The sequence below is a fragment of the Pezoporus flaviventris genome, unplaced genomic scaffold, assembly GCF_033815535.1.
Source record: "Pezoporus flaviventris isolate CSIRO_AGI_PZ_B2104156 unplaced genomic scaffold, CSIRO_AGI_Pfla_v1 ptg000036l, whole genome shotgun sequence".
Classification (NCBI taxonomy): domain Eukaryota; kingdom Metazoa; phylum Chordata; class Aves; order Psittaciformes; family Psittacidae; genus Pezoporus; species Pezoporus flaviventris.
Genome location: NW_026892584.1, coordinates 8,415,331 through 8,429,068, shown reverse-complemented (window position 1 = coordinate 8,429,068; position 13,738 = coordinate 8,415,331). Strand labels below are relative to the sequence as shown.

The 13,738-nt window shown below is 38.8% G+C and overlaps 1 protein-coding gene across 1 annotated transcript in view; it reads left to right on the top strand.

Annotated features, from left to right (window-relative positions):
• The window catches only part of PLEKHA7 (pleckstrin homology domain containing A7), a 163,823-nt gene that overhangs the window by 111,471 nt on the left and 38,614 nt on the right, over positions 1-13,738 (top strand). The window contains exons 9-10 of the mRNA XM_061464260.1: positions 10,077-10,258; positions 12,216-12,692. Coding sequence (XP_061320244.1) covers positions 10,077-10,258; positions 12,216-12,692 — 659 coding nt within the window. The remainder of the gene's footprint in view (positions 1-10,076; positions 10,259-12,215; positions 12,693-13,738) is intronic.

Sequence of the window (13,738 nt, the reverse complement as noted above, 5' to 3'; positions counted from 1 at the left end):
TGCAGTTAGAAAATGACAACGCTGTAGCTTTTAAGGTTTAATTTCTTCATTTCAAGGGTAGAAAGTGGAACCAATTTTTTTCTCCTTTTTTGGGAGGGAGAAATAGTTGTTGTAAAGGACATGGACTTTTTCAAGGAAAAATGACTCTGATATAGTTTGAGGTTGGTTTTGTGTTTGTTTTTTTTAAAATAGTTTAATTTACCGTTCTATGTTATAAAAACATACTAAAATTAAATAAAACATACATCCCTTCTTGAAAGTGGAAAAACCTGACTCCAGTTGATTGAATTGCAGCAGTAAGGCAAAGTTTAGAAACTTCAGTGTACACTGCATGTTTAAATTCTACTGATACTTGGAGCAGAAAACCTGTTCTTGTATCAAGCAAATGAGATATATACTTAAAAATAATTTAGAAATCGGGTTTTGATCTGGTACACTTACGAGATCTGGAAGGAAACTTTCCATTTGAAACTTTTCTTAACTGAAATTCATCTGCTCAGTTTACACTTTCTCTTGCATTTTGATTTTTGGAGTGTTTTAAAATTATAGACTGCCTTTTGTTAATTTGGATTCTATCTTCAAGTGGGTAATGGTTTTAAATTTATTACACAAATATTAACTTGGGAATATACTGTTTAAATATACTGTTTAAAAATGTAACTGTTTAAAAACAACCCAGTGCACTTTGTGGAAATGTTTATTGTGCTTCTTCAAATGCATTGAACATGAGATAGAAGGATAATCTATAAAGGAACCTTTGTTTAAGAAAAACATTCCGCTCCCGATATTTAATGAGAGTTATTCATAAAGCCCTCCTCTTCTAGAGCCTTTTCCTAGGAAGAAGCACATACTAAAAGAGGACCCAATGTACTTCTAGGCTTCTACTTCTCTTGAATAACCAGGGAAGGTTAGTGCAGACAGGGAAGGAGATAAAGAAAGTAGTGATAATATCTAGATGCTTGAGAGTTTGTTTTTTTTTTAAAAATCTGCTTTTTATTTTATTGAAATAGTGTTTTTGAATGTTAATAAAATGTATATTGGGATTGTTAATCACTTTAACACTATCAATGATAATGGCAACAAAACCCCTGTATGTGATATGTGAACATACACGCACATGTTTTCCAAGTAGTATGTTCTGTAGGCAAGCTCTGAAGTCACCATTGCCAAGTTATGCCTCTCCTTTTTTGTGGACTATGCTGTGATCATGATTAGTCCTTTTCAGAAACAAGTGCAGGCTTACGCTAATCCTTTTAGGGTATCACACCTATGTGAGCTCTACCAAGTCTTCAATCTGAGTCTTTTTCTGAAAATCAGCATGAGCCAGTAACTTGAGACTTTCAACACTGGGTCATTACTGAAAAGGTGATATATAAATAGGGCAGTGATTGCAAAAGAAACTTTGTGGTAGAAATCTATATAAAAAATGCCCAACATACATTTCAGGTATTAGTTTGTTGGACGAACCTTAACTGTGCTTTAGGTGTTTGATGATTGAATACAGACTTGATGCTGCAGTTTCATTTTATTTAGAATCAACTCCTGGGGCAGCAGGAGGATTTTGTTATATTCCTGTCACATGGCCCCATCCAACACTGACATTCAGTGGTCATGGAGCTGGCTCTGGGCATTCTATCACTCACCAGCCATTGCCTTTATCTAATCTCTTCAGTACACTTTGATATCCAGAGCCTAGATGGACATTCCATCTCACGGCATAGTGCAGCCAGAAATAGAAAACACAAGCAGATTAAGCCCAAAATAAAGATAAGACTTTTTTTGCATTGAAGTCCTGAATGAGTGGGAGAATTTGCCATGTCAATTTTTACATTTGGCCTGCCATTTATTTAGATTGTTGTAAAGCCTCTGTTACAGTAGTATTGGCTACCATTTTAAGAAGTTGTTTTAAGTTACAATGAGTTTTTGATGCTAGGGAAGCAGTCATACTGTAAAAAATGTCAACATTTTGGTTTGTAGAACTAAAGGAAGGAAATTTACTTAGCAAAGACATGGATGCTTTTTGCATATGATTCAGTTAGAACAAGTTTTGTAAAATAAATGCTCTCTAGGATGTATTTTAAATCCTACTAACTGTTAAAATGACCACCACAGGAGTCTTCAGAATTCTTTTCCTTTCATATCCTGAGGTGCAGCTTTAAGCTTTTGTGTCTCTTTAGGTGTTTAACAATTACAGGCCTGCAGAACTGCACACAGGTTGTTCAGATGCAATCAAAAACCTGCTTTGAAGTGTAGCAGTATGTATGTTGAATTGTTCTGTTTAGAAACCCTGCTTTTGAGTATCTATCATGACAATTTTTTTCACATGGTTTGTCTGTCCCAAGCAAAGTGCTGTGACTAACTGTAAGCTACTGTCATTATGCTGTGTGGCATCTTTTTAGAACTCAGGATCCTTGCTGCATATTTAGTTCAGTAGCTAACATCTTAAAGTTATTTAATCTAATTGTTACATTTTTTTTAATACAGTAATTATTTGCTGATAAAAATGTAAAGGGGCACAAATTCAATGGATAGATTTTAATGTGAAAAGGTTTGCACAGCATCAATATAAAGCTGGAAATGCTCCCTGTCATTAATAGGGAATTCACTGTACTTTTTAGTAATACCATAATTTTAAATGTAAATTATATCAATTTATGTCCATGTCATCACAGTCTCTTTAGAAGGCCCATTGTCCTCAGTCATAAAAACTCTTTTTAATTGGTCTTATATGTGTTAAAACATACAAGAGAATACTGAAAGTAAACTCATTTGTATGAATCTGACAGTAATACAAATTGAGAAACATGGGAGGCCTACCAATGTTCGATGTAAAGAAAACACAAAACTTCATACAGAGGCAATGTATGCAGGTATACATTTATATCTAGGGGTGTTCTGATGTTGCTATAAAAGGTAGGAAGTAGCATTGGAGATATAAATTACTCCTTATTACTTTGAATACTACCTTTTAAATATTTTCAGATATACACTCATCCAGCCTGAGGGCATTCAGACCCTAGGAAGTCAGGCCAGACCATTACTTTCAGAAGATGCTACTACAGCTTGATTTTAAACGTCTTTTCATTATTGGCACTCTAAGACTTACTTAATGGCAGTATCCATTCATTGCTTAGACCTGCTGGGACCAGGGCAAACTTTTTATCTGTTTCTTTGATCTCATTAGTTTTCTTAAGCAATGTTGACATAGTTTGTTTGTTTATATTCTCTGGGTCATTGTTGCTTCCTTAGGCTCCCATAGTGATTATAAAAATTCTCTGGGTCTGGGGATTCAGGTGAAGAAATGCCAAGGGCTATGAATTGGAGGTGCCATTTTAGAATTTGGAAGAGAGAAACTTTTAGCTTCTAGAAGTACTGAAAAAGCTTAATATTATTTTTGAGTGAAAGATGAATTGTAATCCGCTGTTACTGTGTTTTATAGTGATGGCTCAGAGTCTTGTTTCAATTTTTGCTCATAAATGGTTCATAAATAACAAAATTCAGGAGAAAGAAGATTTTCTTTGTATATTATAACTTATTGAGAGGACAGACTTTGAAAGATTACAGTTATGAGAAAACTCTTCCCCTCCTCATCTCTTTGTCCAAATGCTGTGGCTGCTTCTCAGAATTTTGAATGACTGGAGGTGAACATAACAGCTCTAGGCATTAGTTACTTTTAGTACAGTCTTTTGTTAAGTATTTTCTTTGGAAACATGAATCTTTTCATGATTTTAACTTGTTTAACTTTTTGTCCTTGTCTTGTCCTGTTGATATGCTCTTGGGGTTTACTGTCCATTTCTCCTTCTGTGCATTATGGGAGAGAGACTGCTTTTCTTCTCAGTCTGTCCAGATTAAGGCACCTGAATGCATGAATAGGTACCAGTATTATTTTTTCACTGTTGTGTATATGGTGTACGTGTGCTGTGTTTGTAGGCTTTTTAGTATGCTATAGTCATCCTAATAGCTACTGCTTTAAAAAAAACACCACCACCAAAAATCCCATCTAGCTTGCCTCTGCTAGCAGTGACAGCTGCAGGACATTGGCACAAAGTGGCGTTCTTGCATATAAAACATGCTACTAATAAATAACTGAAATGTATTTGAAGTTTCCTGTAACCAGTTTTACATATTACAAGCTTCACAATGTTGTGTTTGCTGATGACAACACACTATTTGCATTACCCTTTCTGAAGCTATGAATGTTTATGGCTGTGACAGCTTCAGTCTCTCAAGGGAGAATGGTGCACCATACTTCGCTTTTTTACACCGTTTTCACCTCCAGCCTTTCAGGCAATGCTTTCAGATGTGTTCATCATGCACCACTGAAAGAGAACTGAAAGAGAAGTGAATGAGTTATCTTGATCAGGACATAGAGGTCAATTAAAACAGACAGCTGTTAAATCCATTTATTGGTGTGTTACGCAATCCCCATAGTTAAGTTACCCAAGGTTCTGTTTTTTTTAACAGCAAGTATATAATGAATGAATGGTAGGGTCCTACTGTGTCATCTGCGGTGGGACAGTCTCATTTTCTGCAGGAGGCACTTCACTTCTAAATTCTAGCATCTACTTCTATGGGCTGAACATGGTCTGCGAAGGAACCCTGCAGTCATAAGATCTAACATTAAAATCACGATTTTACTTTACATCTGGAGCTGCTAATTTTTCGTTTCTTCTTTCACTGGATGGTATCTGTAAACAGCAATGAATTCAACACTCCTAAACCATATCTCTTCATCAGGAGACTGTAGCAATAGGACAAGGCGTAATGGGTTTAAACTTAAATAGGAGAAGTTCAGGTTAGATATAAGGAAGAAGCTCTTTACTGTGAGGGTGGTGAGGCATTGGAACAGGTTGCCCAAAGATGTGGTGAAGGCTCCATCCCTGGCGATGTTCAAGGCCAGGTTTTACAAAGCCTTGGGTGACATGGTCTAGTGTGAGGTATGGCAGGAAGGTTGGAACTTCATGATCTTAAGGTCCTTTCTAACCCTAACTATTCTATGATTTGTTTTGATCATTTATAGTGGTCTCAAAATGGGGAAAAAAGAAAACCCCAATGCCAAAGAAGAAAACCCAAAGAACTTAACCAGGCAAACACGAAATCATAGAATAGAATCATAGAACAGTTAGGGTTGGAAAGGACCTTAAGATCATCTAGTTCCAACCCCCCTGCCGTGGGCAGGGACACCTCACACTAAACCATGTCACCCAAGGCTTCATCCAACTTGGTCTTGAGCACCACCAGGGATGGAGCATTCACAACCCCCCTGGGCAACCCATTCCAGTGCCTCACCACCCTAACAGGAAAGAATTTCCTCCTTATATCCAATCTAAACTTCCCCTATTTAAGTTTGAACCCATTACCCCTTGTCCTATCACTACAGTCCCTGATGAAGAGTCCCTCCCCAGCATCCCTGTAGGTCCCCTTCAGATACTGGAAGGCTATTACACTTTTTCTCTCTGCTAAAAAAAGAAAAGAAAGAAAAAAAAAAGAAGCTATCCAGCATGGAAGAGTGAATTTAGGATCATAGAATCATAGAATAGTTAGGGTTGGAAAGTACCTTAAGATCATCTAGTTCCAACCCCCCTACGATGGGCAGGGACACCTCACACTAAACCATGTCATGTAAGGATTCATCCAAACTGGCCTTGAACACGGCCAGGAATACATCATTCACAACCTCCCTGGGCAACCCATTCCAGTGCCTCACCACCCTAAGAGGAAAGAACATCTTCCTTATATCCAATCTAAACCTCCCCTGTTTAAGTTTTAACCTGTTACCCCTTGTCCTGTCACTACAATCCCTAATGAAGAGTCCTTCCCCAGCATCCCTATAGGCCCCCTTCAGATACTGGAAGGCTGCTATGAGGTCTCCACGCAGCCTTCTCTTCCCCAGACTGAACAGCCCCAACTTCCTCAGCCTGTCTTCATACGGGAGGAACTCCAGTCCCCTGATCATCCTCGTGGCCCTCCTCTGGACTTGTTCCAACAGTTCCATGTCCTTTTTATGTTGAGGACACCAGAACTGCACACAATACTGCAGGTGAGGTCTCACAAGAGCAGAGTAGAGGGGCAGGATCACCTCCTTCGACCTACCTGCTGGTCACACGCCTTTTGATGCAGCCCAGGATACGGTTGGCTTTCTGGGCTACAAGCGCACACTGAAGCTGGCTCATGTTCATTTTCTCATTGACCAACACTGCCAAGTCCTTCTGCGCAGGGCTGCTCTGAATCTCTTCTCTGCCCAGCCTGTAGCTGTGCCTGGGATTCCTCCGACCCAGGTGTAGGACCTTGCACTTGCCATGGTTAAACTCAAGTGTGTCAAGGTCCCTCTGGATGGCATTCCTTCCCTCCAGCGTATCAACCAAACCACACAGCTTGGGGTCATTGGCAAACTTGCTGAGGGTGCACTCAATCCCACTGTCCATGTCACCAACAAAGATGTTGAACAAGACCGGTCTCAACACCGATCCCTGAGGGACACCACTCGTTACTGCTCTCCAGCTGGACATTGAGCCATTGACGATAACTCTTGAGTACTGCCATCCAGCCAGTTCTTTATCCACAGAGTGGTCCATCCATCAAATTGATGTCTCTCCAATTTAGAGACAAGGATGTCGTGTGGGACAGTGTCAAACGCTTTGCACAAGTCCAGGTAGATGACATCAACTGCTCTACCCCTGTCCATCAGTTCTGTAGCCCCATCATAGAAGGCCACCAAATTGGTCAGGCAGGATTTCCCCTTAGTGAAGCCATGCTGGCTGTCACCAAGCACCTTGTTGATTTTCATGTGCATTAGCATGCCTTCCAGGAGAATCTGCTCCAAGATTTTGCCAGGCACAGAGGTGAGACTGACTGGTCTGTAATTCCCTGGCTCATCCATTTTCCCCTTCTTGAAAATGGGGGTTATATTTCCCTTTTTCCAGTCATCAGGAACTTCACCTGACTGCCATGATTTCTCAAATATGATGGCCAGCGGCTTTGCAACTTCATTTGCCAGCTCCTTCAGGACCCGTGGATGGATTTCATTGGGTCCCATGGACTTGTGCACGTTCAGATTTTTAAGATGGTCTTGAACCAGTTCCTCTCCTACAGTGGGCCCAAGGTCTTCATTCTCACAGTCCCTGCGTCTGCCTTCCAAGACTTGGGTGGTGCCAGTGAAGACCGAGGCAAAGAAGTCATTCAGAACCTCAGCCTTCTCCAAATCCTGTGTTGCTAATTCTCCTGATAGCTTCCAGAGGGGGCCTATGTTCTCCCTAGTCTGTTTTTTATTTGCTATGCACCTGTAGAATCCCTTTATGTTATCCTTTATATCCCTAGCCAAGTTCAATTTTAACTGGGTCTTCTTTCCTAACCTGGTCCCTAGCTTCCCGGACAAAATCCCTGTACTCTTCCCAGGCCACCTGTCTTCTTTCCACCTTTTATAAGCCTCTTTTTTCATTTGAATTTTCCTCAGCAGCTCCTTATCCATCTAAGGAGGTCTCCTGGCCCTCCTGCTGCACTTCCTTCTGGTTGGGATGCAACACTCCTGAGCTTGTAGCAGGTGATCCTTGAATATCAACCAACAGTCTTGGGCCCCCCTGCCCTCTAGGGCTGTATCCCATGGAACCTTACTAAGCAGGTTCCTGAAGAGGCCAAAGTCTGCTCTTTTGAAGTCCAGGGCAGTGAGCTTGCTGCACGCTCTTCTCACTGTCCTGAGGATCTCAAATTCGACCATCTCATGATCGCTGCCACCAAGGCTGCCCTGGAGCGTCACATTTCCAATGAGCCCTTCCCTGTTGGTGAGCACGAGGTCAAGCATGGCACCTCTCCTTGTCGGCTCCTCTATTACTTGCAGAAGGAAGTTGTCTTCTACACAATCGAGGAACCTCCTGGATTGCTTGTGCTGGACCGTACCATCGTTCCCACAGATGTCAGGGTGGTTGAAGTCCCCCATGAGAACAAGGGCCTGCGAGCGTGAGGCTGTTCTTATGTGTCTGTAGAGTGCTTCATCCACAGAGTCTTCTTGCTCAGGCAGTCTGTAACAGATCCCCATAGTAATGTCTCCCATCGCTGTTCTCCCTTTAACCCTGACCCACAAACTCTCTGTGGACTGCTCTCCTGTCCCCAGACAGAGTTCCATACTCTCCAGCCTATCCCTAACATAAAGGGCAACTCCCCCTACCCGCCTGCCAGGCCTGTCCTTCCTAAAGAGCCTGTAACCTTCCATTCCAACACTCCAGTCGTAGGAGCCATCCCACCATGTTTCTGTGATGCCTATTATATCATACCCCCGTAGATGTGCACACATCTCTAATTCCTCTTGTTTGTTCCCCATGAAAAACTCCTTAAATTCCTAAATGCACAGTTGATCAGGGCTACTGTTTTATATATGTAAATCATGGCTTTGTTTCCTCTGTTTAAGATAGGTAGCTAATGGTGGGAAGGGAGAAGAAACCACCTTGTATTCCCTTACAAGCCAATGCTTTGGGGATAGAGACACTTTTCTCTTAGCAGGGGAATCCCTTGGACTTCTCTATGTAAACCCTTCCTTCCTTTCCTTTTCACCTCCTTTTTTTCTAGCTGGCTGGTTTGCTACATTCTCAGCCTTTCCACTGCTGGGGTGATGGCAGGCCAGGGAGTGGCCCCTCTGGAGACTGTAGTACCAGAGTTTTCAAAACAGAGGCTTCCTTGCTTGAGGTTCAGAAGGGAAAGGCCATGTTTCACACATTCACAGATTTTAGAGCACTGTAACAGCAAGCAAGTATTTTGCTCTTTGGAGTTGTTGATATGGGTCTTTACGGTTGTGGTAATTTGGAAATTTTAACATTTAGGGAGGCCTGCACTGGATTAAATAGCCTGGGTTTTGTTAAAACTATCGCTGTGTATCTGAAGCCACCTGTGATTGTAGAGTGTTTGGGTTTGGTTTGTTTGTTTGTGTTATTTTACTTTGGAATAATGAGAGTGGATTTAACTGCATAAAAGGATCATTCATTTAGGGAAGATTTGTGAAAGATATTTAACATTTAACAGAAGTTGTAGACAAATTAAAAAGTTAAGAGAATTTTTTTTCTTTAAAAATCTCCAACAACCCAACCCTGCCTCAGCAGTGTTTCAATGCCATTAGCTTTTGTGTGGGGTAGCAGAATTAGTTTTATAGACAGCAATTTAAATTACTAATTTTATTTTAGTATCATTACAAGAGCTTTCAAGCCAACTATATTCTCTTCAGTTTTTTGGAAAGTAAGTAGATGAATCTTTCCTTATTAAGCTGAAGTACATCTGTACAGTAACTTTGAGAAAATACAAGAAAGTGTTTCAGGACTGATACGACTTAGTAATATCTATATTATTGATTAGACAAATGTGGATGAGATTTGATTAAATTCAAGTAGCCTAGTGTTACAGACATTCCACATTGAATACGTTTGAATATAGAGGAATTTCCAATATTCCATAGTTTGCAGTGGAATTTCATAAATTATTTTGGTGTGCAGAAATACTTGTAAATATTTTATGTGCTGTAATAATTCAATCAGTGTTACTAAGTGTATCAGTAAGTTTTGTGGTTTTGCAGCTAATATGGAGGTTCAAGTGCATGCTTTAACCAAAAGCTCCTAACATGCATTATAATCGGTTCTTAAATAAGCAATTTAATTGCTTGAATTGTAAGATACTGTCTATGTTTTGTCTGAATAAATTGCTGTATTAAATGAGCTGGGAAAATTGGCTTGCTTATGCATGTCTCAGTGAGAATTTCTTTAATTTGTTCTATATGGTATTTATGGCAAATGAAATGTATCAGTTAAGTGAAAATGAAAAGCTGAAATTTCTTACTATGAAAAAGACACACTGCACTTTTAGTCTTAATAGTGTGAAAAAATGGTAGGGGAATTTCAGTAAAAATCAGAGAGTGCCTTTAGAGTTTGCTGCGGTAGCCCATTGTGGCAGTGTAACAGTTTTACCCAAAATTCAAGAAACATTGAGGAACCTGAAAAGGTATTTTTAAAGGTGTGAAGAAAAGTTACAGTAATTTTTTTTTTTTTTTTGGTGGGGGGGAATGAAAGGGCTCTCTGACTTCTTTTTAATTTCCTTTACAGGCTGTTCATACAGGTATGCGGGCATATATTTATAATAAGAATTCTGTTATTGGCTCTCAGGCAGAGCATTCAGGGATGCGGACATACTACTTCAGTGCAGATACCCAAGAGGATATGAATGGCTGGATCCGGGCTATGAATCAAGCTGCCCTTATGCAAACACGCTCTTCTTCACTGAAGAGGCAAGTTCACTACAGAAATTGTTAGCTTGTAAAATTTTGTCATCTATTTTATGCATATGTATATAAAAATCAGATTGGTGATTTCTGTAAGTCTGTGCAGGAAAGCTTTATGCATACATTTATAAATGTGTGCATGAAACTCATTCCCATTTTAAGGAAATAATTATTTTAAGTTTACATTCTGTTGCAAAACATTTAAATTAAGAAAACCTGGTGTTCAGTATTTGTGTATTTGTGTGTACACTCAAATTGTGTGCCCACATTTACTGACATGGATTAATTTCTGTGTTTATATAGTTTTTTAGGGAATCTCAGTTAAAAGTTGCAGGTCTTCTGAGCAAATTAGTACATCTTCAATAGCCAATTGGTAGCCTTGAGGAGAGGAAAGTCAAAAGGGAAAGACAGAAGAATAATGAGTTGTTTCAAATGAACTAGGACTTTTAGAACTAGGATTAAAATGCTGTTAAGAGTGAAAGAATGTTAAAGATGGGTAAATTGTGAGTGCATGATTATGGATGTTAAGTAATTTCTGAAGGTATTAAATGCTTATTTTTCACTTTGGTGGCCTTTAGTACTTGTAAAAGGCTTTTTTCTTTTTTTCTGTGTAGAAACAAAGCACTGTTACAAAAGGAGGATGTCCTTTGTCCTGTTATTCTTAATTAGTGCTAGAGGCAAACGAATTCATCTGTGCCTTCATGTGCTTCCAGTTTTTCCCTTTTCTTAAAATTGATGTAGCCTTCTTGATGTTTTGACTTAGGAATGTGATTCTTTCCCTACAACTCCTTGTGAAAGAAGACTCTGTACTGTAGGACAACCTTGCTTTAACCACTGGGCCTGTGAGGATTAAAATGTCAGGGTGCAGTTTCTTAGAGTATCTTACACTGCTGCTTGCTCTTTACAAGTGAAATATAAGCAAAGGTCCAACATCTCTCCCACAGCTTTACATCTTGTATTATTTAATATTAAGTGTTTCTGGATTTAAATTCCAAATAACACATAACCTGTTACCTGTTTTTTCTTTATATTCTTTATAAGGATAGAAGTAGTTGAAAGAAAAATTGGGGAAGTCTGGCACATTGGAAGTATTGATCCAGTGTCCCTCCCCCTAGTCGACTCTTCATTTTGAGACTGAAGTGAAAATCATTGCTTGATTAGTTAGTTTCAGAGAAGATGAGGTGCTACTCTGAGATCAATAATACTCCATTGAGTTGTAAGAGAGAAAGAGAAGTTTATCACTATAAGAAGATGAAGAAAATGGCAGATTAAGTGTGTTATGTGTCAAAACCAACATAAATCTTTCAAGATCCTTAGACATTATATAGTGGATTGTAAGTTTAATATCAAGGTTTCTGGTACAGATTTTTGGAAACATTTATTCAGTAAGGTAAATAAGCAAAATGGTGGCCATTGCAGCATGTATTAGGAGTGATGGAGACTATTTTTAATTTTATTTTTTGCAGGAATAGCTTCCAGGTTAGAAATTCCCTGGACAATGATAGTACTTACTCAAATGCAGATACTCTTCTGTTCTGCTGGCCAGAAATGAGTAGTCCCTTAGGCATCTACAAAGATATGACAGACTTTTTTTTACTTTGCAATGAGCAATTGGCAGTTTGGTTTTGTTTTTTTTGGCTTTCAATGTTTCCTAGGATAGAAAGGCTTTCTTTTTTTCAGTTTTTTGACACAATATTGCACAAGTTTAACATTTATTTCATACATTATTAGTATTTTCAGTCATTTTTACAGATGCATATAAATGATTTCTGCTTCCTTGATAGCACTGTAAAGATAAATTTTGTCTTAATTGGAATGATAACTGAGCTTTGCTGAGCATATTTACCTTACATGTCAAATTAAGCAGAGCCTGGAGAAGGTGCCTTTGCAGGTATGTTTTCTAAAATAGTAACAAGACCACATCAACCTTTCACAGTTAAAGTGTTCATTATTTTCTTTTCAGAGAAACTGAAAAAGTGGATCAGCAAGCTGTTCCTCAAGTCAATCATGTGGATGCCTGTAAAGAGTGTGTGAAGGCAGAGATTACAGATACAAAAGAAAGTTATCAAAAATCAGCTGAAATCGTCAGATATGATAAGTGTGAGGAGATAAGAAGAGAAAAAGCAGAGGAGGAGCATTATGTCCACAGAAAAGAAACTCCAGAAACTAAGAAGGAAAAGGCTAAGCATGCGTTAACAGAAGCTGATTCATTATTTCCAGACTTAAGGAATGCATCATGGTCCCGCTCTCAGCCAGCTGAGAAGAATGGAACACTTCCTAGTTCATTAAGTATGAGTGCTGGCCTAGTGGAGCAGAATGGTACCAGCTCATATAAAAGAGGGTTTGTTCCCAGAACAAATCCAGATAAACAGATTCAAAGAAAAAGTAACATGGCTCAAGTGGAGCACTGGGTAAAAGTCCAAAAAGGAGACACAAGAAGGTTAGTAATAAGCCCATCTTTAAGTAGACTGCCAAGTGGCATTTTCTTAAATGCAAGGAAAATGTGTATTAGTAATATGTTTAGTGGAAATCAGAATGATATATAAGACAATTTACTTACTCCTCGAGTGCAGAATGGTATTTTTGAAATGTTTATCTCATGGGAAGGTTCAGTATGGAATTGGCTAATCAAATAATTTGAATGTTCTCGCTATATTGCAACTAGAAGAAGTGAGATTAAAGTGCTTTTTTTTTTAATTGTTTTTAATCACTATAGTTGCTTAAAACTTAAAAAAAATTGCTACAGTTGAAAAGCCAGAAAGTGAAGTGCAGCCCCCAGTTACTTCTTATTCATAAACAACTACACAATACAAACTGTAGATAATTGTTTGTTTTCCACTTAAAAAAATGCTGATTTTTTTTTTCCTCTGCCTTCTGTTCCTGTTCCAAGCATCCATTCAGTCTTCTGTATCAGATCACTACACTCAGAGTCACAGCGTGAGCGTCATATATTAAAAGATCTCCGCATATTTATTTAGTTAATGAAGAGGTCTTAGAATGTTGCCATGGTCTCCAGGATTCTCTTTTCCCTTTTCAGTCCCTGAAAATTATAGACATTGTCCCAAGAAGTGGAAGATGCCCTGGAATGCTTTTGTAATTTAAAAATCTTAAAATTGCTTTAAAGTGTGCAGTCAGATTAGGTACCAGTTGAAAAAATGAAGTGATGTCTGTATGTCCCTGTTCAGAATGTCACCTTGTGTCAAGTGTCTAGAAAGACAGTTCGGGTCTGTGATGCATGTGAGAAGTTTTCAAATATACGTAATCTACTCAATTACTACTTCATACATTTGCTAAAAACTAATTATAATATAGAATATTAGGAGACATTAGCATGTGGGGTTTAGGAGGGAGAAAACATTTGGGGCATTTTTTTTTTTAATGCTTATTGAAGCTCACATTTGTCATTTTGCATCCAGTAAGAAATTTAAGGCTTGTTAGTTCTGTTTGGAAGTCCATTCTTGTACTCTCTTATCTTTGGAATTACTC